Source organism: Lepisma saccharinum, chromosome 5, assembly GCF_977018435.1.
Source record: "Lepisma saccharinum chromosome 5, izLepSacc3.1, whole genome shotgun sequence".
Lineage (NCBI taxonomy): Eukaryota > Metazoa > Arthropoda > Insecta > Zygentoma > Lepismatidae > Lepisma > Lepisma saccharinum.
The window spans coordinates 84,388,192-84,412,615 of NC_139233.1; the positions used below are offsets into that span (position 1 = coordinate 84,388,192).

The window sequence follows — 24,424 nt, forward strand, 5'->3', positions numbered from 1 at the left end:
GATGTACTGAAGAAAAAAATCCATAGCAGCGACGAGAATCAGGTGGAAAACAGAAGGCGCAGCGTAGCATGCAGAATCTAGTGGCACTGGTCACTGACAACCGGTTGGTAAGCCACATTATTAACAATCAACGTTCTCCAGGAAATGTACATGCAAAAAAGAAAATAACCAAAATTACTAATTAGAAAAGGGAAGAAGGAAGAAAAGATATAGAACAGATAGAGAAAAAATATACACTCTGGAAAACAATATTGAACAGATAGAAATGACAAGATTCTACAGAGCAAGACATACAAGTTAACAAAACTGCTCTTATCGTCGAACATTTTGGGGTGGTTCATTAGGCATACGAACTCTACAAGTAGCCTGTACATGTCCCCATTTCGAACAGCGACGGCATTGAACATTACGCCTAGACATACCACCTACATTATAATTACCACCTCTAAAATTGGTGCCTGAAGCCAATTGATTTGAAGTCGTCGCGATTAACCTATGTGTATTTGTATTCATTTTCCTTTCATCCGATGGCGGAGCGCTATAAAATTTTCGCTCCATGGGAGAAATATCCCGTGCCAATTTGAGCAATTCAGCTAAATTCTTTGGTTTGGTTTGAAATAAAAGAAAACCCCGTGTATTCGGGTGTAAATTTTGAAAAATTTCATCAATCAAAAGTGTTTCTTCCCAGACTAAATTCAAGGCATTGGCACAATCAATGACCAAAGAAACGTAAGCAGATAATGATTCTGTAGCGTGTTGCACTCTGCAAACATGAGAATTAATAAGTAAAGCTACAGTATTTGATGGAACCAGGGTTGACCATATGTGACATTTTAGAGCAAACCAAGAGGCGGAGGCGGCAAGTGCCTCACGCCAAAGCGTCTTCAAAAGTCCAGTAGTTTTTCTAATAACATTACGGAGAACAAGTTGGTCAGGATATATATTGAAACTGAAAAGTAATTGCAAACGTAAAACAAAGTCAAACAAAAAATCAACATTTTCCCCATCACATGAAGGCAATTCATCAATTTCTGCATCAAGGTTACGTAAGGTAACTTTATCTGATGAAGAAGAAGGTTGAGAAACAGATTGCTCCGTTTTGCCGTCCATTGTAGGTTCTCCTCCGCTTTCGGGGCTAACAAACAAGACCTTAGGCACCTTGACATAATCCACCCGTTTAGGTGTAGTGGACGGGTCCAATTGGACATTTCCTCGAAGTTGTGACATAATGAAAAATTTACAGAAGGTCAAACTTTAAGGAATTAATGGGAATCTGAACTGAAATTTAAACAATTTTAAACCCTGAAAAAAAAATATATATTAATACTCAAATATAGTGGGTGTAGGAAAATTCTGCAATTCGGCAAGGCAATAGATTAAGTTAGCAACAAATCACTAATAAAGTCAATTCCCCCAAAAAATTTCACTGCAAACCTGTTTAACAGAACGAAACGCAGTTGGTCAAAGGCGGAAGTCCAACACTGGAGCGAAAGCACCTCGGGAAACGTGGCCGTGCCTGCTACCATATAGTTTGTGACGTCTTGCTCGCTTTCGGTGTTGTTTGGAACAATCCGTCACAAGCCATTATTTTTTTTTTTTGGAAGTACGTGCTTTTTTTGCCTGGCTATCTCCCTATAAAACAAAGAAATAACACACCCTCCACAAAAGAATATATTTACAAATATATATATATATTAAGTTTTTTTAACCTCGGGTGGCTTCGGTGCTGTAGGGAGAAAACCAAAAGGTAACCATCAAAATGGGCACATGTCAATTTTACTAATCCCAGTTTTTACCTTTTTTTTGGTGTTAAGTAATGCGTCGCTCCAATATCTTCCATATACCGCCAGCTGGTCGGGAGTTTTATAGCGGGTTCGTCTAGTCCCACTCCCGACGAACTGACATGTATATGAGCAATCAAAAAGAAAATACGACTCCCCCCCTTTTTATGACCCTTTGCCAAAAGAAAATATAATAAATGCTACACAAGAAGTTATGTTGAAAGAGGGGTGGACTTATCTTAAAAAGCGCCCCGCGCTTTGGGTAATTACATGAAAGTAAATTTAGATAATTTCTCAACAAATACCTTTTATTTTTGCTTAACAAGTGGCACAGTTATTTGATTAGTTACAACGGTATTAACAATGTATTTTCATTTAAAACTCGTTTCTCTCCAAAAAGAACCGTTACCAATTATCCCCCCTTTTTTTTTTAACAGATTTTTACAACTCCTTTTTTTTTTTTACAATGACGATCCACGTCATAGATTCTTTTTTTTGGGATTGCCACTATCATTTGCATCCTTCTTTTGACTACATTTTACCTTGGAGGAATTAGACTCGGGGCAATTATTAAAAAAAAAAAATGAAGTTAGAATGTTTTCGCCAAAAAAAAAAGAACTTTAAATAAAAAGATGAATGATTCAAAAAAAAAAAAAGTCTATTAAACAAACCCGATAACTAAACCATTCTTGTAATAATACTTAACTCCGTGTTGCAAGGATTCCACGTCCTAGTCAAAGCTCTCAGGTGTATCGGAAGATAAGAGCTGAGTCACGCCACTTTGACCCAGCCTGCTATCACGTCGTGGAACACCGTTGCTGGAGTTGTTATTATCGGAATCGGCCCGGAGAGAACACTGGTCCGCTCAACAAGGAAAAACTTGAACTACGAGAAGCTCGCTAGGTGGCAGTCCAGTCGCCGCCATGCGAGTTTCTTTGAAAACAAACGAAGTTTCTCCGCGAACTGACAATCTCGCACATCGGTCTAATTCCTCTATACAGGGTGGGCCGAAGAATGTGGCGAAACGGGATATACAAGTCCCGATTCACCACAAGGTGTATAGGGGGTGTGGGGGTAAGGGAATATAAATATTGTGTGGAAATTATACCAAGGTGTATACCAGTTTGGAAAGTCTGGGAAATGTAAATTGGTCAGGCAAAAGCGTAAAGATGTAAAACTCATGGAAAATCAATGTCATTGGTGTCTTTGAAAAGTGATGGAAATTTAAATCAAACATGAGAATGCAGTCCATTTTATCCTGTTGTCATTGAGTGGCACCCTTATCATCCAACACACACAAACAACACGATAAAAAACACTTCGGAGTTCTTTCAAGCTTTCGACTCCTTCACGGAGTCATCTTCAGGGCTGGTAGAGGACAGTGAAGGAGTCGAAAGCTTGGAAGAACTCCGAAGTGTTTTTTATCGTGCTGTTTGTGTGTGATTTTAGTGTTTTAACAAGTATGTTGCCGGCACGTGATGTAAAAAGTTTTCTACAGTCATACTTGCACTTGTTGTTGTAGACAGCCAATAACCTCCCCTTTCCATGTTATATGTCACGATGGGAAAGCCAGAATGGAAATAGCTATGGTAAGAGCCAATGAGAGTAGGCAGAGTAGATGTAATTCTTCTGAACATCTACTCTGCCTGCTAAGATTCACCCTTACCACCACTTCTTTCTGTTTCATTAGTGAAAAGGGAGAGGTTATCCGCTGTTGCAACACCAAGTGCAAGGTTAAAACCTACTACATTTTTATATTTGATTTAAATTTCCATGACTTTACCCTGGTATGCAGTGTTTGCATGCTGATAAAAAGTAGTTATATTTTCTTCAATTTCGTTCTCATTTGTTTGAAGAGGTCAATCAATTTTTACAAAAATAAAAAGGATACATCTTTAATGAAGGAAAAATATGTTTCTTGACTTAACTGCAAGATGTCTGATTTCTATTCACTCTTATCTGGTGTGAATTCTTGCCTTCTGATGATGTGAAGCAAGTAGTTGGATAACGTAAATGGACAGCCGTGCTGTTCTGACTAATCCTCCATCTCACCTTGTAATTCTGCACATGCAGGTTATGCAAAAATTTCAGGCTCTACCAGGACGTGAACAGTCTCTGGCATACCTTGATATTGCACTACTTACTGAGCTACCGAGTGATCAGACATGTAGCCAGGGGGCTGAAGCCCCCCTTGAATCCTACAAATATTTAATTTAATTTAAATATTTTACTTCCTTAGTAGGATTAAACATCTTGTATAATAAGTTGTAATATACTGATAAATTCATCTTCAGCACTTCTACCCCTCCCCTACACTTTTCTTCTTTAGATGGCAGCTACTGATAGGGATGAACCCCCCATCTGAAATAAAATTCTGATTATGGGCCTGCAATTGACGATTAAATGAAATTGATGAAGGAGCGCTCAAAAGAACACCCATTCCTAGGCTGGAACCCAGACCCAGAATCTTTGGTTGCAAGATCAAATTGACCACTGAGCTTCTTTCCTACACATTTTACTAACCCCATTATTTTCTGTTAACATAGAATTGTAATTACGAGAAAGGATTGATGAGTGGAGATAGACTTGAAGCTTTTATATTTAGATTGCCCTTCGCCCCCTCCCCCCTCTCTTCCTGTTATAGATGGACCACAAGGAAAAAAAACCTTGGGACGAAAAGTCCCCGCGCAGCTTTCCCTTCTTCCCTCCACCTCGAGCCATAGGTAAGCATGGTCCACTCTCCCCCACCCCTACTCGCGGGGGTACGGTGCACAGGAGTCGCGGGTCTGTGCAGGTTGTTTTGCTTGTGGTTCCCCTATAGCTGTAGGTCACCTTCAAAGTCATACATTTCAATTTCTTGCTTTTCGTTCATAGAGAAAATGCAATGAAGACAAATGTAGAGGCTAGGTGAGCCCAAGATGCTTTATGCATGAACACTTGAAAAAAATTGCACCTGAGATTATCCACACCAAGAATCAAATCTCCATCTCACACATGGCAGTTCATCCATCACCTGACCATCTGGATCACCTTAGCTGGTGTCTCAAAAGTAATAGCATAAACTGACACAGGTGAGAGTACACAATAATAGAAGCAAAAAAGTCTCAGTAGAAATGGGTCTGCAAACGAGCCATTTTCGAGATAATTGTGAATGTGTGGTTACAAACCACCACTGACTTCATTGCTTGTAAACATCGTTCTAGTTGGTAAAATGCTAATAATGTGTGTGAATGTGTGGTTAGAAGCCAACACTGATTGCATTTTGTAAACACTGAGTGCTTTACTCCTTGCACGTTCCGAGGTTTGCTCTTTGTTTACAAAACAGAATATTTCCGAGAGGTGGCGTTGGAGTCAAACAGGATGGATACAATCAGTACACAGTTTAATCGTACTGTGAGAGTCACGTTAGTTGTGCTGTACTGCGTAGTGAAAATGTAATCTTACAGCAATGAAGAGTATGGGGACAACGTTTACAAACAATGAAGTCAGAGCAGCTTGTAATGATACATTCGCGATTATCTCAAAAACGGCTCGTTTGCAGACCCATGATTACGGATACTTTTTTGTTTCTATTATCGTGTACTTTCACCTGTGTCAGTTTGTGCTATTACTTATGATACATCCTGTATATTTTAAAATAGGATTAAAGGCTGGTTTTGCTTATGAAAGAAACAAATGGAACATTAGTTAGCTTAAGATTGGCTAAGATTAGCTAGGTGATGCTATTAAAAGGCTTAAGAATAACAAAGCACCTGGCATTGATTTAATACCAGCTGAGTTAATTAAATATGGTGGAAATTCATTAATATGTCAAATTCATAAATTAGTTTGTTTAATATGGAATAAAGAAGAAATCCCTCAACAGTGGAAAGAATCCATAATTGTTCCTGTGTTTAAAAAAGGTGATAAAATGAACTGCAATAATTACCGTGGAATTTCTCTACTCTCAACAACATACAAAATATTGTCTAACATTCTTTTAACAAGACTAACCCCATATGCTAATGAAATTATAGGTGATTATCAATGTGGATTTAAACGTAACAGATCAACTACAGATCAAATTTTTCACATCAGACAGACACTTGAAAAAAAGTGGGAATATAATCAAAATGTCCATCAGCTATTCATTGATTTCAAAAAAGCATATGATTCGGTCAAAAGAGATAAATTATATAATATATTAGTAGAGTTTGGAATACCTAAGAAGCTTGTTAGTATGATAAAAATATGCACCAGTGAAACAGAAAGTAAAATTCGTGTGGGTAATAATATGTCTGACAAATTTATAATTCATGATGGGTTAAAACAAGGAGATGCATTATCTCCATTGCTCTTTAATTTTGCCTTAGAATATGCTGTTCGGAAGGTAAAAGAAACTAAAGAAGGACTGAAATTAAATGGTGTGACTCAGTTGTTAGCATATGCAGATGATGTAGACTTACTGGGGGATGATGTGATTACAATTAAGAATAATGCTAAAATATTTTTCAAAACTGCTAAAGAGATAGGTTTGGAAGTTAACAAAGAGAAAACTAAATATATGCTTACAGGCCGAAACCAAGTGTTAGGTAATAATCAAAATCTAATTATTGATAACAACTCGTTTGAACCAGTTTCCAAATTCAAATACTTAGGAGTAATATTAACAAATGAAAATTATATTAAAGAGGAAATAAAAAGTAGGCTTAATTCAGGAAATGCATGTTACTTCTCTCTTCATAAACTTTTGTCTTCTCGTTTAATATCTAAGAAACTAAAAGTTAAAATATACAAAACAGTAATTTTGCCTGTAGTATTATATGGGTGTGAAACTTGGTCCCTTACATTAAAAGAGGAACATAAATTGAGAGTATTTGAAAATAAGATCCTTAGGAAAATCTTTGGACCTAAAAGGGATGAGGAGACAGGTGAGTGGAGAAGGTTACATAATTTAGAACTACATAATTTGTATTCATGTCCAGATATTATTAGAATAATTAAATCAAGAAGGCTTAGGTGGGCAGGCCATGTGGCACGAATGGGAGAGGAAAGAGGAGTTTACAAGGTTCTTGTTGGAAAACCTGATGGTAAGAGACCTGTAGGAAGGCCAAGACGAAGATGGAGGGACAACGTTGAGATGGACCTAAAGGAAATCTGTAGGGATGGAAAAGAGTATATAGATCTTGCTCAAGATAGGGACAGATGGAAGGCCTGTGTTGCTGCAGCCATGAACCTTCGGGTTTAAGAAGGCTAGAGAGTTAGTTAGTTAGTTAAGATTAGCTAGGTTCTAAATTTTCACATCCTCTTATTAGCTAAATGACAAAGTTGTATACTTTAATTTATGTTACGTGAGCTCTAAATTGTTTTTTTTTTTTTTTAGGAAGTTTAGGGGGTTCTCTATTGAATGATTTTTGTTTACAAATTATACAAACCAACTAAGAAATTCCGCAACTTAGAATCTGAAAATCTCACACCCAAAGGGGAGGGGTCATGTTTTAAGTCATCCAACCCAGTGGCTAGTTATGCCTATGATAATGTGTAATGAACTACATTTCTGTAATTTTCAATAAAAAGGAGAAGGAGCAAATTTGATTTTGATCAATAATATTGAAAGCTAGTTTAAGTTACTTCAAACTCAGATCTGCACACACACAGGTATCAGCTTTTCATATTGAGATGCAAACACTTTCACTTTGTTAAGACAATTGCCTGAATGCAGGAGGCAACTAAATGGAAAAATAGCATAGGACTGTATGTTTAAATATTCACATGCTTGTGTCTATCTTGTTATTCATTGTACAATTCACTGCGGGTTGGGAGAAAGAAACAAACAAAACTTCTTGTTCTTCACTAACCACTTGAAGTGAAAGCCTATCAATTTATGCATGCTGTTGATGCAATGAGTTAATGTGGAAGTACATTTTAACTGATATGTAAATTGGTGATGGGAATAAGAAGATCACATCTGGATATGTACCTTTGTGGCCGAGGGAATCTGCTCTTACATAGTTTATTAACATCTTTTGTTACTGTAAGTAAATAAAGCAATGTTGTGTAACATGAATCTCAAGTAAAAGCTGATTTTTCTAATGACTTATCTTTCAGTATTTGAAGCAAGAGCTACATAATGGTGCTGGGACAATAAGCCTGAACCAAGAACCATATCATTACGGGTCTCATTACTCCAATTCTGGAACAGTGCTTCATTTTCTAGTTCGTTTACCTCCATTTACTCGAATGTTCCTGACATATCAAGGTAAGCTCTGTTATATAAGTCTATTAACATTCAGTAATGTCATGAAACTTGCATGTGTCAGTCCTGAATCCTCTGCATTCTTGGACAATGTTGTACTAAAATCTTTGCAATTGATTTGTATAGTTACTGTCATCTCACCAAGAATATTGTAAATGATTACGTTTATTTCTTTAGTGGCCTAAATTTTATCTGCTCACCACATACACATCTTTTTCAAGAGCTAACTAAGAAACCAAGCCAACATCTACTCTCCTCACAGTTCCTGCCTATTAGATCTCTGTGCAAATTTATGTTCATATCACTATCAATTTGACAGTAATAAAAAAAGAAACTTTATTGAATTTTTCAGTAATGGATAGTGCTTATTTCATACCGTTTCAGTCCCTAAAATATAAAATCTTGATTCAGTTTAATGGGTTAGTCATGCTATCAAAGAGTGGTCTTTTGTCATGATTTCCTGCAAATTTCAAGACATTTGCATCCATATGTCTGATGCAAGAACCAGATTTTAATTACATCGTTGACCTTTTGTTAGAAAAAAAACTGTTTTAAGACCATTAAAAAACACTGAAAATAACTGTATTGTTTTGTTACAAGAAAAACACAAGTAAAATATCGACTCTGGTTTTTCAGATTACTCTGTTTAATGTGTTGCTGCCAACATCCATTCGTATTCCTTTTCATGTATTAGCAACCTAGGAGTGTTTGGCAACAACCTAGATCATCTCAAAATTTTCTGCATTTTCACAGAATTCACATATCATTTGGTATATTTTTAGCCATTATCCAATGAATGTATAGCAAGGTCATGTTTTGTTAAAGTCTGTTGCAGAACCACAAGTAATTCATAAGAAATAAGGGTATGTATTTTTAACATATCTCATATAAATCATTTTAGTTTTAAAAATATAAGAAGTAAGGTTAGATATTTTTTTCATCTCGTATAAATCATTTTAGTTATAAAAACTCCTTGGTGCAACAGCCTTCTAAGAGCCAGGGCCTGCCTAGCAGCCTTTTCATTGGATGATGTGTAGGCAGTACTTCCCTATATGTTAAAATACGCAAAATTTTACACTGCCAAACAAAAATTTTCTCTCTCTATTAAATACTCATGTAAAGTTAATTATAGAAGTTTAAGGCAGAATAATACCTTAACTAGATTTAAAATGAAAGATTCAACTTTTCAGCCCCCAAATTGTCCTCACGTTGTTGGGTCAACACTGAAATTTTGGATACTCTCACTGGGAATAGAGCCTTCGACCACTCACACTTAAGGTGAGATTGCTAACCATTTGGATACATGGGAGCCCCTTTTACGTTTAGTTACTAGTATTTTTTCAGGTGCTGTTACTGTTTCAGGAACAGCATATACTTAGTTGTACCAATGTGTTTTAAAATGTTGCTTCATTATCATTGATGTTCCTTGAAGTTCTGTACCTTTTGTTTATTTGAGCATGAAAATAGAAATTACTGAATACCTATTTGTTCATAAAATTTATTTTTTTCTTTTTCAGATCAAAATTTTGATATTCCTGACAGAACATTCCATTCTTTGCACACCACTTGGAGACTCACAAGTTCTGACTCCACCACCGATGTGAAGGAGCTTATTCCTGAATTCTTTTTTCTGCCTGAATTTTTGCTTAATTCAGAAGGTAAGGCTGGTTAAAACATAACTTCCTTTGCTGAAGAATTAGATGAGCTTATCTCAAGGAATGTTCAGAAACATGATATAGGCAAAATTCCGATATCTGTATTTAGTACATGATAAAAATAAGCATTATATTTAGGAAAGCATTAAACGTTATTTTTTTCCCAGAAAGTATGCATGAATGGTTAACGAAACTTTTGTACTACACTTTGTGTTATTGATTGACCAGTCAGGTTGGTTAAACTCCATCAAGCCTTGGTTTTCAGAACTCAGCCAATATAGGCATATCAGTTTATTGGTAAAATTACCAAATTATTTTACCGATCTAATATATGATTTTTTATGGATAATCTCCATGTCCTACTTTGTAAAAAAGTAAATGTCTAAATATGCAACTTCTTTTGCACTGCAGTCACCTCAGAACATGCATTTATTAAGGAGGTCAATGATCCATTCAAATTCTTCAACAAACCATTGAAATTTTATGTCAGATGAGTAGAATATCGGTATAAGTAAATTTTATATCAGAACTTTATGAAGATCTATAACCTAATTGTCAATAAATCTTTCAAAATTGAAATATAAAACTTATTAGAAGGTAAAACTCTAGTATTATCAGTACCGATTTAAATATCGGATTTTTGACGATATGTCAATTTCTGCCGATTTCCATACATCTGTAATCAATTTCGGCACATCCCTAACTTATTTTAATAATATCTGGAGAGGAATTCAAATTGTGCATGTTTGAAGTCAGCATCCCACAAATGTACAATCTTAAATGAAGGGGAAGACTCGCCAAGGACACAGTCTAACTTTGTTTTTATTTGGGTTGCTGTTTTCCCCTTAAAAAAATAATCACCGCACCAATCTCCTTTTTGTCCATCATTTTTTAAAACATTTGTTTGTCTACTTTGCATCATCAAACAATAACCTCACAACGCACTGGGCTGAAACTCTGCAAGGGCTCATTTGAAGGATCAAACTTTTTGACAATGCATCGATTTTGATTATGGTGCTGCCATCTCTGCATCATTTACCTTACTTTTCAAACAATCCTAGTATTGCTTTCAAGTAGCTTCCCAATTGTCCTTATGATGCTGGACAAAACACTAGATCGAACCCAGGATCACATGCACCAAATGCAAGGGTCCTAATCACTCAACTAAGTGGGAGCTTTAGAATCATTAACCTTTAATACGAAATCACCCAAATTATACACTTCCGGATGGCTGGTTTAAAATAAAAACATCTCCACATGGCAATTAACATGTCATTTCTTAAAAACTACAGATGATAATTCAGTTTTGTCTTTTTTTGTACTTTTATATCCATATGAATGTATGACATACTGAAATAACAAAACAATATATTGATTGTTACTATTATTGACAAATGCAATTTGAAAATATTGATTTTATTTCCCTATCAACATTATGGGATAGAACTTGTAAATGGGGTTATTTTCCCTCAACCACGCTCCTTGCTGATATATTTTACTTTTTTATGTAAGAGTGAGAACAAAAGAACTCGTTCACGATGTGTGACAATTGGGAATCCAGCAGGAAATGTCCAGTTTTCAAAATTACCCCAAAATTACAGTTTTCTAAAATTTCCCATGGTTTTTTTACCTATTTTGTCAAAATTGGGGGATGGGCATTACATGTCCTCAAAAAGTGGTCTTTTGTTGTGCTTCCCTGTAAATTTGGTCCATACAGCATCCATAGGGCCAACACTTGAAGTGATTTTCTTAAATTTTCCTCCATTAGTTGGCAACACAGCTTTTCTCACACATTGTTATTATTATTTAGCCAAGAAATATCAGTCTCTTTTCAATAAAACTTTGCGTTTTTCATTCACTTTCGTGTATTGTGGTGGCCATAGGGGTGTGCTGAATAACATATGTCTTTGTAAAATTTTTATTTCCACCTCCTCTTCCTTCTTTGTCTTTCATTATTGTGAAGTACATTATATAATTTTCACCTCCACTAAAAGCCCTGTCATTCCAAAAAAGACTAAACAAAAGTGATTTCATCTCTCTGCAACAATTAGTTCTCGAGATATGATATTTTTTGTACATCAACTTTAAAAAGTGCAGACTTGAAAAGTTCTCATCTGGGGAGGCTTACACATGGGAGATGCTCCCATCTGCCAAAAGTTAAAGCACACCCTAAAATTCCTGCAGTTTATATTTCTTTTGGACAGTCCTGCACCATGGCCATGCGATCTAGGGTGTTATGCTTTTGACCCTGGCTATGGGATGTGTGCAGGTTCGAGTCTCCTGGGGGGAAAGCTAGCAACTTTTCTCCTGAGATTTCTGCCTGCATGTGGGACTGGTGGTCACCCATCATCGTCAGGAAGTAGGGAACCTACGAATGAGTAGTGTAAACCTGTCATGGAAACCTACAACAACAAGTGGGGGTTCGTCATGCTGACCAAACGTTACTCAGTAACTGGTTCGATCATCTTCACCTCAGCAAGTGGGAGTGAGGCTGGCAGTTGGTAAGTAAGCCCTGGCCCTCACGGACTGTTGCATTATGGGTTATTAAATATTATTACTATTATTTGACAGACAAGCCAGGTAATGGTAAAAATCAAATGCAGGGTGTCTACCAGTCAAGAAAGTCAAGAATATATTCTTTTGGTAAAGAATTTTTGCTATTTTTTAGAGTATAGTGAACTTACATTGTTACGAGGGTGAATCAAATTATGAACGAGCCTTGTGCGGAAAAACAAAATTTATTGAAGGAAACAGAGGCATTGCCACATGCTATTTTTCTACATAGTCTCCGCCCTTAGTGATACATTTTTCCCAACGTTGTGGTAGGTTCTTGATGCCGGTCTCGTAGAATGAAGCTGGGCGGGTAGCCAACCAGTTGCACACAAAGGTTTCCACCTGATCGTTGGTCGCAAATCGCTCTCCCCCAAGTGCTTCTTTGAGGGGTCCGAACAGGTGAAAATCACATGGTGAAAGGTCTGGGCTGTACGGTGGATGCGGAAGTGGTTCCCAGTGCATTTCCACCAGTTTCTGCCACGTAATACCTGCTGTATGGGGTCTGGCGTTGTCGTGGAGGAACAAGACCTGGCGGATGGGACAGCCTCGTCGTTTGCGTTGATACTTCACCTTAACTTGATCCAGAAGGCCGCAGTAGTAGAGTGCGTTGGTGGTCCAATGTTCGTGTAAGAAATCCACCAGTAGGATCCCCCTCCAGTCCAAAAACACCATGGCCAACACCTTCCCTGCAGACAACCGAACTTTGGCCTTCACGGGGTTTCCTTCGCCTTTCCTCCTCCACTCCATGCTGGCACGCTTGGATGCTGGGGTGTAATGATGCACTCATGTCTCGTCACAGGTAACGATGGGATGCAAAAATGCTTCCCCTTCCACGTCAAAATGAGTGCGAAGCTGGCGAGCAATGCGAACTCGATCATCTTTTTGAGCAACATTCAGCAGCTTGGGAACCCACCGAGCTGTGATTTTGCGGAAGCCCAAGTGCTTTGTGATGATTGATTGGACACTTCCATAGCTCACACCAAGTTCTGCCACAATTTGCTTCACAGTGACTCGGCGATCTTGTTCGACAAGCTCACGAACATAAGCCATGTTGTCATTCGTCACACTGGTGCGAGAACGACGGGGGTGCACTGCATTTGCAACATGTTCACGGCCTTGCTGGAATTCCTTACACCACACCTTCACTCTTGCCCACGAAAGGGCACCATTCCCAAACTGGGCCTGCAGTCTCTGGTAAATTTCGGCCAGTTTGACGTTTTCCTGGGTGAGGAACTTGATGATTATGCGTTGTGCAACAGACACTGGCTCACTCTGCTCACTCATCGTGACAGCTACTAAACGAAGCATGCGACACGCCGGCTGTTCTGGTTCCTGACTCACGACAGCCCCACCTACCGGCCGCACATGCCCAATCACACCCTGCTACCCATTCCGACGCTTAGCCAATCAAGGCTCGTTCATATTTGATTCACCCTTGTATATACCTGTCTGGGATTTGATAAAATTTCATATTTGTGTCAAGAGCCGGAAATAAAATGCTATGTCTTCACAAAATTGCCAACCATCTCCCGGGTGACGAGAGGTCGCAGAGAAGAGTCTTTGAGCAAGATGAGCGGTTGGGTTTTAGTGGTTTGACTCTGTGACGTATTTTCCTGCGGCAGTGTGTGAAGTGTGTGTGTGCAAAGGTTTGGCAGTGCCCAAAGTACACATCACCAACGGATGACTCGGCACCGACATAACCCAGCCAACGAACCAGATCAGGTACAATGATGACACTAGTAATTTAAGTATCAGTGTTTAGTTGTTCAAATCCGGCTTGGTCATATTCACCCCTTCACCCATTCAGCCCATGTACAATAAATAGGTGAAGGACTAAGAAGGATTAATTATTCCCCCTTCTCACATTTAAACTCCTTTCGTAGCCAAGCTGTTAGTTTGGCGAATGACCTAAATGTAACATTTAAATCTCAAACTGTTTTGAATTGTAGTTAGTATTTGTTCACTTTATTCCTTAAGAATAACATTTTTGTATGCTTGAATTTTTGTAAAAATATTAAATAAAGTAATGTGGCCATTCCCCATCCAGGATGAAGTCTAAAGCATTAATTATTTTTTTCATGCATTAATAATAAAAGCAAGTCTAAATCTCTTGTTAAAGTACAGCTTCAGTTTTCATCTTAACCGACCTTGTGGTAGGGGTTTTTCATTGAATAAAAATATATATTTTCTTAATTTCCAACTGTGCCTAAGTAGAGGACGGTTAAATAAATGATAACGAAAAAAAGAAAGAAAGGCCAAGAGAAAGTCATGAAAAAGTCAAGAATTTTGGATTTCTTATTGTGGTAGACACCCTGAAAAGGCTTTTTCAGCATAGGATTTAAGCTGGAAAAATTTTAGTATGGTTTTCAATAAATCCCTATTAAAGGCAATTTGCTCCTCATTGTACCAACACAAACTGATACTTTCTGGAGTGTGAAGAAATTGTGTTGTGCAAGAATAAATTCTTTAAGCCGTTATTTCTTTATTTCATTCTGTTTATCGATCTTCGATGAAAATGTATTACTGACATTTTTAGTTACAGAAATCCTTCAATTCATGTCTTCCAATTTTCATATTTTTCCAGGTTTTAATTTTGGCATTCGTCAAAGTGGGGAGAAAGTACACCATGTTCATCTCCCACCCTGGTGTGATGGTGACCCTAGAAGGTTTACCCTGGTACACCGCCAAGCTCTAGAATCAGACTTCGTGAGAGAAAACCTTCAATATTGGATTGATTTGGTGTTTGGGTACAAACAGACTGGCAAAGCTGCTGTTGAGGCAATAAATGTCTTTCATCCAGCCGTGAGTACTTTTTAAATTTAATGTTTACTGTTTCTTCTTTATTGTCTTTCCATTTAATTATTTTCAGTTTTTAAGTATTTATATTGACACACAGTCTGGCGAAAAAGTTCAGAGACTCTTCAAAAATATTTCAACAGCATAAAACTGCTCTATAAATACATAAACCTAAATCACTAACTTCTCAAAAACTTTTATTAGACTTGTAATAACAACAAAAGGAAGGAAAAATTACAATAAGTGCTCAGTTACTTCCTTTTGCCTCAATACATGTGTGAAGTTGTCTCAGAAAATTATTGACAATGGGCACCCACCCTTCGACAGTAATTTCATCCCAAGCACGTCATAAAGCTATTTTCAGTGTATCCACTGATTTGTACAGAACACAAGAAATGTGTCTTCCAAAATGGACCACATGTAGTAATCCATAGCATCCCAAGTCCTGATAAATTTGAAGACCAAACGTCTTGACCCCTAATCCATGAAACAGCTCTTCACACATGCAATTGTTGATCGAGCTGAATGCACTGGAGTCCAGTCTTGCTGAAGCGTGAATCCGTCTTTGCCAAAGAGCTTCGCTGACCATGGTTCCAAAATGTGACAGAGAAAGATTACTGGTCGCACAAATGCAGCCCAAAACCATCACAGACACTAAAATGACAGCGAGTGACAACTTTAACAGCAATGAAATTCTTCTGTCCCTTCTTCAGTAATTGACATTGGTTTTCACAGGTGTGCACTCTCCATAATGAAAATCTTCTCATCAGTAAAAATAGCTTTTTGAAGATTGTCACCAGTTACCAACTGAAGTAAATGAAGTGCTTTTTCCAACTGCTTTTTTTTCCCCCATTGGTGAGGAAGTGAATGTGATCACACTTTGTAGTCTAAAATTAGAGGAATTAAAAAGAAATGGGAAATATTTAAATATAAACGTTAATAACACTAGAAAATAGCTCAAAACAAGTTGGCCAGTTGAAGTATGTGCCACTTTATCTGAACAGGGGTGTACATCAGTTACATCATAATGGAAAAAATATATTTTGTTGGTGAAAACTCTGTTCCAGCAAGCTATTAATTCTCTTTGAATTGCATAGAATGCTGCAAACAGTCACATTCTAGTTAAAATACAGTCTGAAGTTTTGATTTTGAAAGTTAACGAATACGTGTGGTGCTAATGGAAAAAATAATGGACAGTAGGCCATATAATGAATGTTTTGTGTTCTATATTTTATTCATAATTGGGAGAAGAGAGACTCTGTAGTAGATAAATACGGAGAAAATAGTACTCACTGTATCCATGAAAGTGTTTATTTCTTCTTTTTTCTATTAATTTCAGTGGCCACTACCATCATCCTCATTGGAATTTGTTTTACTGTTGCTTGGCATGCTTCTCTTGCTCGTAGTTCTCCAGTTGCCGCTAGGTGCACTTTTGTTAACTGTACGTCTGCGTCCGTGTCGTCTGCTATTTCCCGGCGCTTGCTGTTGTAGTAGGGGAATCCAAGTGTGGTGTGTCTGTCCGCTACCGATGTTTAGCTCATGTGGGAAGTGCATTATGGCATGTGTTTCCTTGATTATGGTGTCTACAAGTGTGTGGGCGGTGTGCTTGACCTGTACCTTTTGAATTTTATGGCTATTGTATTTGATGTGTTTATCGACACCCGTAATGGGTTGGGATTTTTTCACATGTGTTAGGTGTTGTTGGATTCTTTCATTGACAGATCTGATAGATCACTCACACTCTGCATCATATACACCTGGATTATCAAGGGGGGAGAGGAAGTACCGTTTGTGTTTGTTTAGTGTATCAGCTATTTTGGCATTGGGTTTGTGCGCTACTTTGATGCCACAGGGGAGAAGGGCTTTGGATATGCAGTTGGATGTGTTGGAATGGTAGGGGAAGGCAAACCACTTATATTTGTCGTTGGAGGTTGATTGTAGCTGGGTAGGGTGCCTGACCTGTATTTCTGCTTTACTGCACCAAGTGGAAAGTTGTGCTTCTGTGTAGCCATGTTTCAGGGTTATTTCAGAGATGGTGGCTATCTCTTCTCATAGATCTCCTTGTCTGCAACAGTAGGAGAAGGCTCTTCGATAATAGTTCAGCCACACATTAGCTTTCTGTTTGTGGGAATGGCTGAAAAGAGCATGCATGTACTGGTTTTCTGTAGACAGTGGTGAGCTAAACATTGATAGTGGACAGAGACTCCAACCTTGGATTGCCCTACTACAACAGTTAGCGCCGGGAAATAGCAGATGACATGGACGCAGACATACAGTTAACAACAGCACACCTAACAGCAACTGGAGAAGTACGAGCAATATAAGCATGCCAAGCAACAGTACAAGTTCCAATTAGGATGGTGGCAGTGGCGAATGAAATTAATAGAACAAAGAAGAAATAAACACTTTCATGGATACAGTGAGTACTATTTTCTCCGTATTTACATTTTATTGTTATTAAAATGACTACTGTCAGTTAAAATCAACCCAAACTTTTTTCCAAAAATCCTTGCAAAATTGTTGAGTGTTATTTGTAAAGTGGTGTGATATCAACGTTTTATGATCGTGCCATATGCAAAATCACCATATTTAAAAAAAAAATTCTTATGATAAATCACATATAGTAGATATAAAGTTGGTTTTCATTAGACCTTGAGATTTACATTGAAGCCAAACAATGGAAATCTCTCATTTTGTTACAATGTCCTAATAGCCTAACAAGGAGGATATTCTGTTTGGTGGACCATGAACATCAGCATGTTTAATTTTCTCTCCCTCTGATTATGAACAATATTGATTATTCTTTCTTTCCTTCTATTTTGGTTATTTTACTTGACTTTTCTACTTGTTGGATTCATTGTGACAACGAGGATGATCAATGATCTGATGACTTTGGTGAATTCTAAGCTGGGACGCCATGCTTCATAACACATTATGCTGACCACATTGCCAATGAGGCCAGATGATTATGCTTTCATAAGGCAGTCTGACAAGTTTGCCAAGTAAGAAACTTTTGAGTTAGCGAGTGAGCGAGGGAGGAAGATAAGAGGAAGGGGTAAGAAAGTGATTGATTGATTGATTGAATTGTTGTTTTAAAGTCTACTTTATGCACAGATAGGTTAATTGGGACTGAACTTTCAGTTTAAAGTTGGATCCGAACCACTGTGCCATGTGCCTCGACCGGGTATGGAACCTGGGAAAAAGGGGGGGAGAGAGAGAATGAGGAGGATGAGGGAAGAGAGAGAGAGAATGAGGAGGATGAGGGAAGAGAGAGAGAGAGAAAACAAGGAGGAAGAGGGAAGAGAGAGAGGGGTGTAGGTGTGTTATCTCTTTTTTTTTTCTTTTTTTTTCGTGCTTTATCTTCCTCCCTCTCTATTTCTCTCTTGTATAGATGTAGATTTCTTTTCTTGAGATTCACAGTTCTTGCCTTCAACATACACACCCATACATTTTAGAACTTTGTCCCTTGGTTCAAAAAAGGAAGAAAAGGAAGAAATCTTTGGCTTTTAGCACTAACTGGAATTCGGGCACATTAACAATTAAATATTCGATTAAACCAGATTACAAAAGTATCTCCTTATAATTAAAGCTTAAAACTAACAAAAACTAAGTTTCAAACCGCAATTTTCATCTGATAAATGTTTATAAAGACACGAAACTAACTACGTGGAAAAGTCCTTTCTGCAAGAAACTAAGAAAGATCACATTAGATCCCACACTTCAAGGGTTGGTAGCAACTGACAGTGACACTTATTGTATAACATCAGGTAGTTTTCAATGGAATGCATCTTTTACTCTTAAATTATAAGGGTACCAAACCTACTTTCACAATTTCAATTTTGGGATTTTGGCCAGGTTTGCATGGCACTTGGACCACTGTGCAAGCGTTCCATGTTTGAGCCCAACCTGTTATGGGTGTTTGTTTAGAAATGCTCCTTCATCAGTTTCATGTAATAGCAGTTTCATCCAGGGTTATTAAAGGACCAGGAACCCATAAATTCTAATGGTTCTATTGGGTTCTGCAACATGGCCGGAACCTTTTTTATTGCACAGTTTAAATTTGGTCCAAGTTGCATATTGTTTCATTTCAATACGGAACTTGACCTGGATTTAAATTGATCTAGAATAAAAGTTCCTGGACCGTATTTAAATTCATCCCGAAAAAGGTTCCTGGATTGTATTTTAAATAATGTGAAAAAAAAAGAAAGTTCCAGGACTGTATTAAAATTAATCTGGAAAAGAGATTCCTGGACCGAATTGAAATACTTTACAGATAAAATGGTTTTTTACAGTCCAGAACTCATTTACAGTTGCTGATTTTCTCTCCTGGAACTGAATTGAATTTATTTAAAATTCCTGGACCTTCAAGAACCCTGATTTCATCCTTATTCAGGGTGGCGACAGACCTGGAAAACCAGGAAAAGTCAGGGAATTTCAAAGGTAAAAAAAAAAGTCAGGGAATTTTGTCTTGATTGACCAATATTTGTTGTTGGACTATAGATGCGATGCAATAAGTGTCAGAAATAAGTGATGAAAGGTGGGGAGGGGAAATTTCCAGAGTGGCAGATACATTTGATGAACCTCTAAATATACATGTAAAATGTATTGACTTATCATTTTTTCTTGTCTGTATGGGACCTATAAGGGAGTGAAGCTTTCGACCAGGAAGGAGGGGAGGGATCAACCCACTATGGCACTGTTCGATAGATGTCCAACCCCGTAGAACGACATTATGCCAGACATTCTGAAAGAACATGAAATCGAATGAGGGCTTTTATGCAACCTGATTTTTTGTCGTATGTCATGGTATGACATTTTGTCACCACTCAACTAATGTCGAATTGCGACAAAATGTCTCGCTACAGCATCAGACAAAAAAGAATCGCATGCATGATACTCCTGAGCATCCAGTTTTTTTGTCTGATGTGGTACAGCATTTCATTGTACAAACTTTCAGGCTCCGTTTATGCATGCAATTTTTATCGGACATAGCAGTCGACTTTTGCCACTTTGCAACATCGGACAAAATTTGCATGCATAAATGGAGCCTACAGGCACATCTCCATTATGCAAGTTGGCCTTTAAACCTCAAGTACAGATGCGAAGCTGGGTTCAGACACTTTTTCCATGTAACAAGTTGTGACTTCAATATTCGTCTGACTAAGATTGGAACCAAAATCAGCAATAAAGATACAAATTTCAGGCCTTCTATTCCAGTTAACGAACGTCTTGCTTTAACTTTGTGGTTTCTTGCAACAAGAAATTACTACTGTTCGCTTACATACACATTTCAGATTTTAAAACAATCATTTTCTAAAACTGTTCCGTTTTTTATAGTCCTGCAATCTACAGTCCAATAGCAGAGGACGACCACAGTACATTTCTATTGAAGGACGCTTGCATAGGGGAGCCAGGGGAGACTTGCCCTCCTGAGATATCTGGAAAGACTTCATATAATTTGAATGGTGAAATTGAAGCATGAAAACATGGATGAGGGGTGCCTTGAAAGACAGCAGATTAAGTGCCTATGGAAATTGTCCTTGTGTTGGGAACGTTTTATGAGAATTTTCTTAAATGATGAAAACAATCACCCCACGTTCCACCTACTTTGAGCACTGCTCTTCCCCCAAGAATAAATCCTGCGGGACCCCTTGTTCCTTTTAATATTATAACTTGCAGGTTCGTCCACTCCATGTTAAAAAATTGAACAAAGAAGACTAATTCTTCATCAACCTGTCTAGCTATGCTTGACATCTCTTCCACTTCACGTGTCGGCATGATTTACTTTGAAGTAGACTGCTACTAGTTGGCTTTGAATTGGCATGCCGACCGGCATGCACATGCTATGCCTCAGCAAAGATGCTGCTGGAATTTAATACTCTTTTGGCTCAATTTAATGCACAATAAGGTATTCTCCCACAGTGTAATAGTGGTTTTGCACAGGTTAACACACATTTACAGTGATTCTGATATATTATTCGAAATCAAGAATCCAACAAATCGTGATACTTCTAGTGAATAATACACGACAAAGTGAAACAGAATCCTGCATGGGTAAATGTTATAAAAATTTGACCACCTCAGTTTGCTGCTACACTTGCATTGCAAGTCACCCTTCTCTCGTCCTTTTTACTTCATGAGAGATGATTGTTAATCTACAATTAAGGGAAGTTGGTGCTCAATGTTATGGAATAAAGTAATAATAAGTTCGTAAATGTTTAATATACTAATAATTACTTTAATTATTCAATCATAAAAACATATTGCTTTCCTCAATAATCAATGTTCCTCTGCCAGCTCTAGTGAATTTTCAGTTTTCGTCTATTGTTATTGAATTTAATAGGTTGGAGCTTTATATGAGGAGCGTTCAGAAAATAAGTTCCAATTAGCCTTAAATTAAAACAAAAATATCGGTGGTAATTGACATTTATTGTATTAGTTGCAGTGACCCATAAATTACTTTTCGACATGTCCACCACCATTGTTCAGGCATTTTTTTTTTAGTTTCAACATGTCCACCACCGTTATTCAGGAATTTTGTTTAGCCTGGTACTAAATTTTGTATGCATATGTCTTCCTCCAAAAAGTGGAACCGTCTGTACAGCAGCGTCACTGTCAAAATGTATGTACTGCCAGAAACATCTTCAGCTGCAGGAAGATATGAAAGTCGGTATAAGTGAGGTCAGTGCTCCCACTCGAAGTGTGCAAAAGAGCTCAGCTGCATGGGGTCGTGTACCTTGGATCGGCCTTAATGTGAATTTTCTTCACCATTGTCTGACCATATTGTCGCTTATGATGTCCAGTCCTCTCACCTCCCAGAATTGCCTCTGCTTCGGAGCGTGCTAAAATCTTATTATGGCACGTACCTCGCAGTCGGTGGGAGATTTTGTGAGTACTGACATTTTTCTCCTAGCACTGTTCTAAATGGACTCCCTTCACTGCACTGCAACTGCACCACATTACAGCCACATACCACCTTTCCTATATACATATGCGTGTCGTGCTCCAATCACTAGCACCTCTTACAAATGCAGTCAGAACTTACTTTCTGGACGTGCCTCGTATATAATCTTATGGATACCTCATATATAATCTTATGGATGCTTTTATCGACAGCATGTTCCTAACATTTTAATATTTGACTAGCTAAATCACATGCCTGCATAATGCAGTAGATTTCCCTTCTATAAATTGCTTGTGTTATGTTTTTAATATATACACACACACTCCCCCTTTTGCCAGTAATAATGGCAATTGTGTTTTTTTCAGTTTTACGGCACTTGGAGCTTTTGAATAACAGGTGCTTAGAAATCTCCAAATCAGGCGAAATGTCAACATATAATAACTAGGAACTTTAGGAGAATGAGAAAGTACAAAATTTCTTACTTAAATTCAAGTACAGTAATTCACTCTAATCTCATTTAGTAATAACTTTTAAAATGATTATATATTTTACTTAAACCTGCTTACAAATTAAAAGATTCCTATAAAAATCCCTACTTAGCTTGTGAATTGTATTAATTTTCAATATTAACTATTTTCCAGTTTGAAAATAAGTCATAGAGAGATAATGTCAATTTCTTGTAAGCTAATATAGATACTTAATACATATAATCCATACCTGGAAGCTGTATGAGTTTAATATTTCCATGTACAAATACGTGGATTTAGTTTTAAATTGTCAGGGAAAAAATTCAAAATTTGGCCTGGAAAACCTGGAAAAGTCAGGGAATTTCATTTCAGCTTGTTTGTAGCCACCCTGTTATTTCATAGTGATTGGCCAAAAGTGCAAGAAATGCAACATAAATAAGAAAAATACAAATGCGAATTATTTTCTTCCTCCATTGAGCTCCTGCAATTTGTACACAATCCTGTTCAGGGGTCGTAGGTTTGAATCCTGGTCTGGGCATGGGTGTTTGTGAGTGTCCATTCATCAATTGCATCACATCATCACTCATTCCCATCTTCGCAAATTAGCCAAAAGTGGCACAAAAGCAAAGTAAAATAAAGCAAATCAACCAATACACAATCTTGTTCTATTTTCTTTACAGACATACTATGGGTTTGATGTGGAATCAATCAAAGACCCTTTAGTGCGAGGAGCATGGGAAACTATGGTGAAAACATACGGACAAACTCCACGGCAGCTGTTCGGATCCCCTCATCCGATGGTCGTGCAAACTCTGACCACCCGTGATAATACAATAGCTGTGGTAAGTGATTCTCCTTTGTTCGGTGCCACTTTCAGTTCTGCTTGTCAGTTGAAAGGTGCATGGCCAACATTCACAAAAATGTATTGGGATTTTTGGATTGGCAAATTGCATTATGAAAAGGTTCACTTCATTCCTGAAGATGAGAGTGACATTATCTCTGCAAAGCATTTCTGGAACTGACCTGTTTTATCTCAAGAGAATCTCTTCATTATTCGCAATTGTAAATCATCCAGAATTGAATTGTGCTTGACATCTTTAAATTTCCATACAACTGGGTTTTCCTCACTTAAATTGTAGTTATTAATTAGTAGAGGCATGCATATTTTGTTTTTGACCGAAACACGAAATGTGAAATAGCACATTGTAATGCTAGTTTTTCATGTTTCTGAAAGAGGCGAGTCATTTTCCTGCCCTGTTTTGTCACAAAATTATGCAAAACGAATTGGAAAATGCAAAATGAAACACTTAAACATGAAATTTAGAGTTTTTTTTTACCGATGCAGCACTTTCTGAAGTCTGAACTATCCTGTAAGTAACTGAAAATTAATTTATTCTGCTGTAAATATTTGAGAAGCAAGCATGAACCCATTTATACAGAATTAATTAATACTCTGGTAACTATTATGTGTTATTAGAAGGGATATGTTTTATTTTGTGTAGTAAGTGCAGTTTTTAAATCAATTTTAGGATTATATTCACAATTTTAAAACAAGATTGTCATTTTATACATTGCTTTTGATCCGATTTTTCACTGCTATAACACCAATTTTTTTTATTTTATTTATCGATTTTGAACCTGAAATTGACTCTGTGCCAAAAATTTGCTTCTTTATTTACCAAAAATAATCTGCCTCTAGTTATTAGTAAACACGGTTACTTTCCTGGTGTTACCACTGCATCTGGATCACCATTGAACTCAGAAACCTGAGATGAATAAGAGAATTTAAAAGTTCTTGAAAAACTTAGTCAAAATTTCAATAAAGTCTGTTAAATGAGGGGTTCAGACCAGAAGTGGCTTAACTCCACTTTTTGTCAAAATGGAGTTGCATGTATAACTTAGAAGTGTGAAGTATCAACATTTCAGTGCTAGAAATAAGTATTTCCTAAGTTTCAAATTCTAGGTCATAGAGGCAGTCCTAGTTTGTGTTTCAATAGCTAAACATAATACGAGGTGTGATTGAAAAGTTCTTA

General features: G+C 37.4%; 1 protein-coding gene across 3 annotated transcripts in view; it reads left to right on the forward strand.

The window, feature by feature from the left end:
• Positions 1-24,424, forward strand: part of mv (lysosomal-trafficking regulator mauve) — a 488,369-nt gene that overhangs the window by 420,472 nt on the left and 43,473 nt on the right. For all 3 annotated transcript variants that reach the window (XM_083122737.1, XM_083122738.1, XM_083122739.1), the window contains exons 35-38: positions 7,869-8,019; positions 9,534-9,674; positions 14,809-15,026; positions 23,072-23,233. In XM_083122737.1, the coding sequence (XP_082978863.1) occupies positions 7,869-8,019; positions 9,534-9,674; positions 14,809-15,026; positions 23,072-23,233 (672 nt within the window). The remainder of the gene's footprint in view (positions 1-7,868; positions 8,020-9,533; positions 9,675-14,808; positions 15,027-23,071; positions 23,234-24,424) is intronic.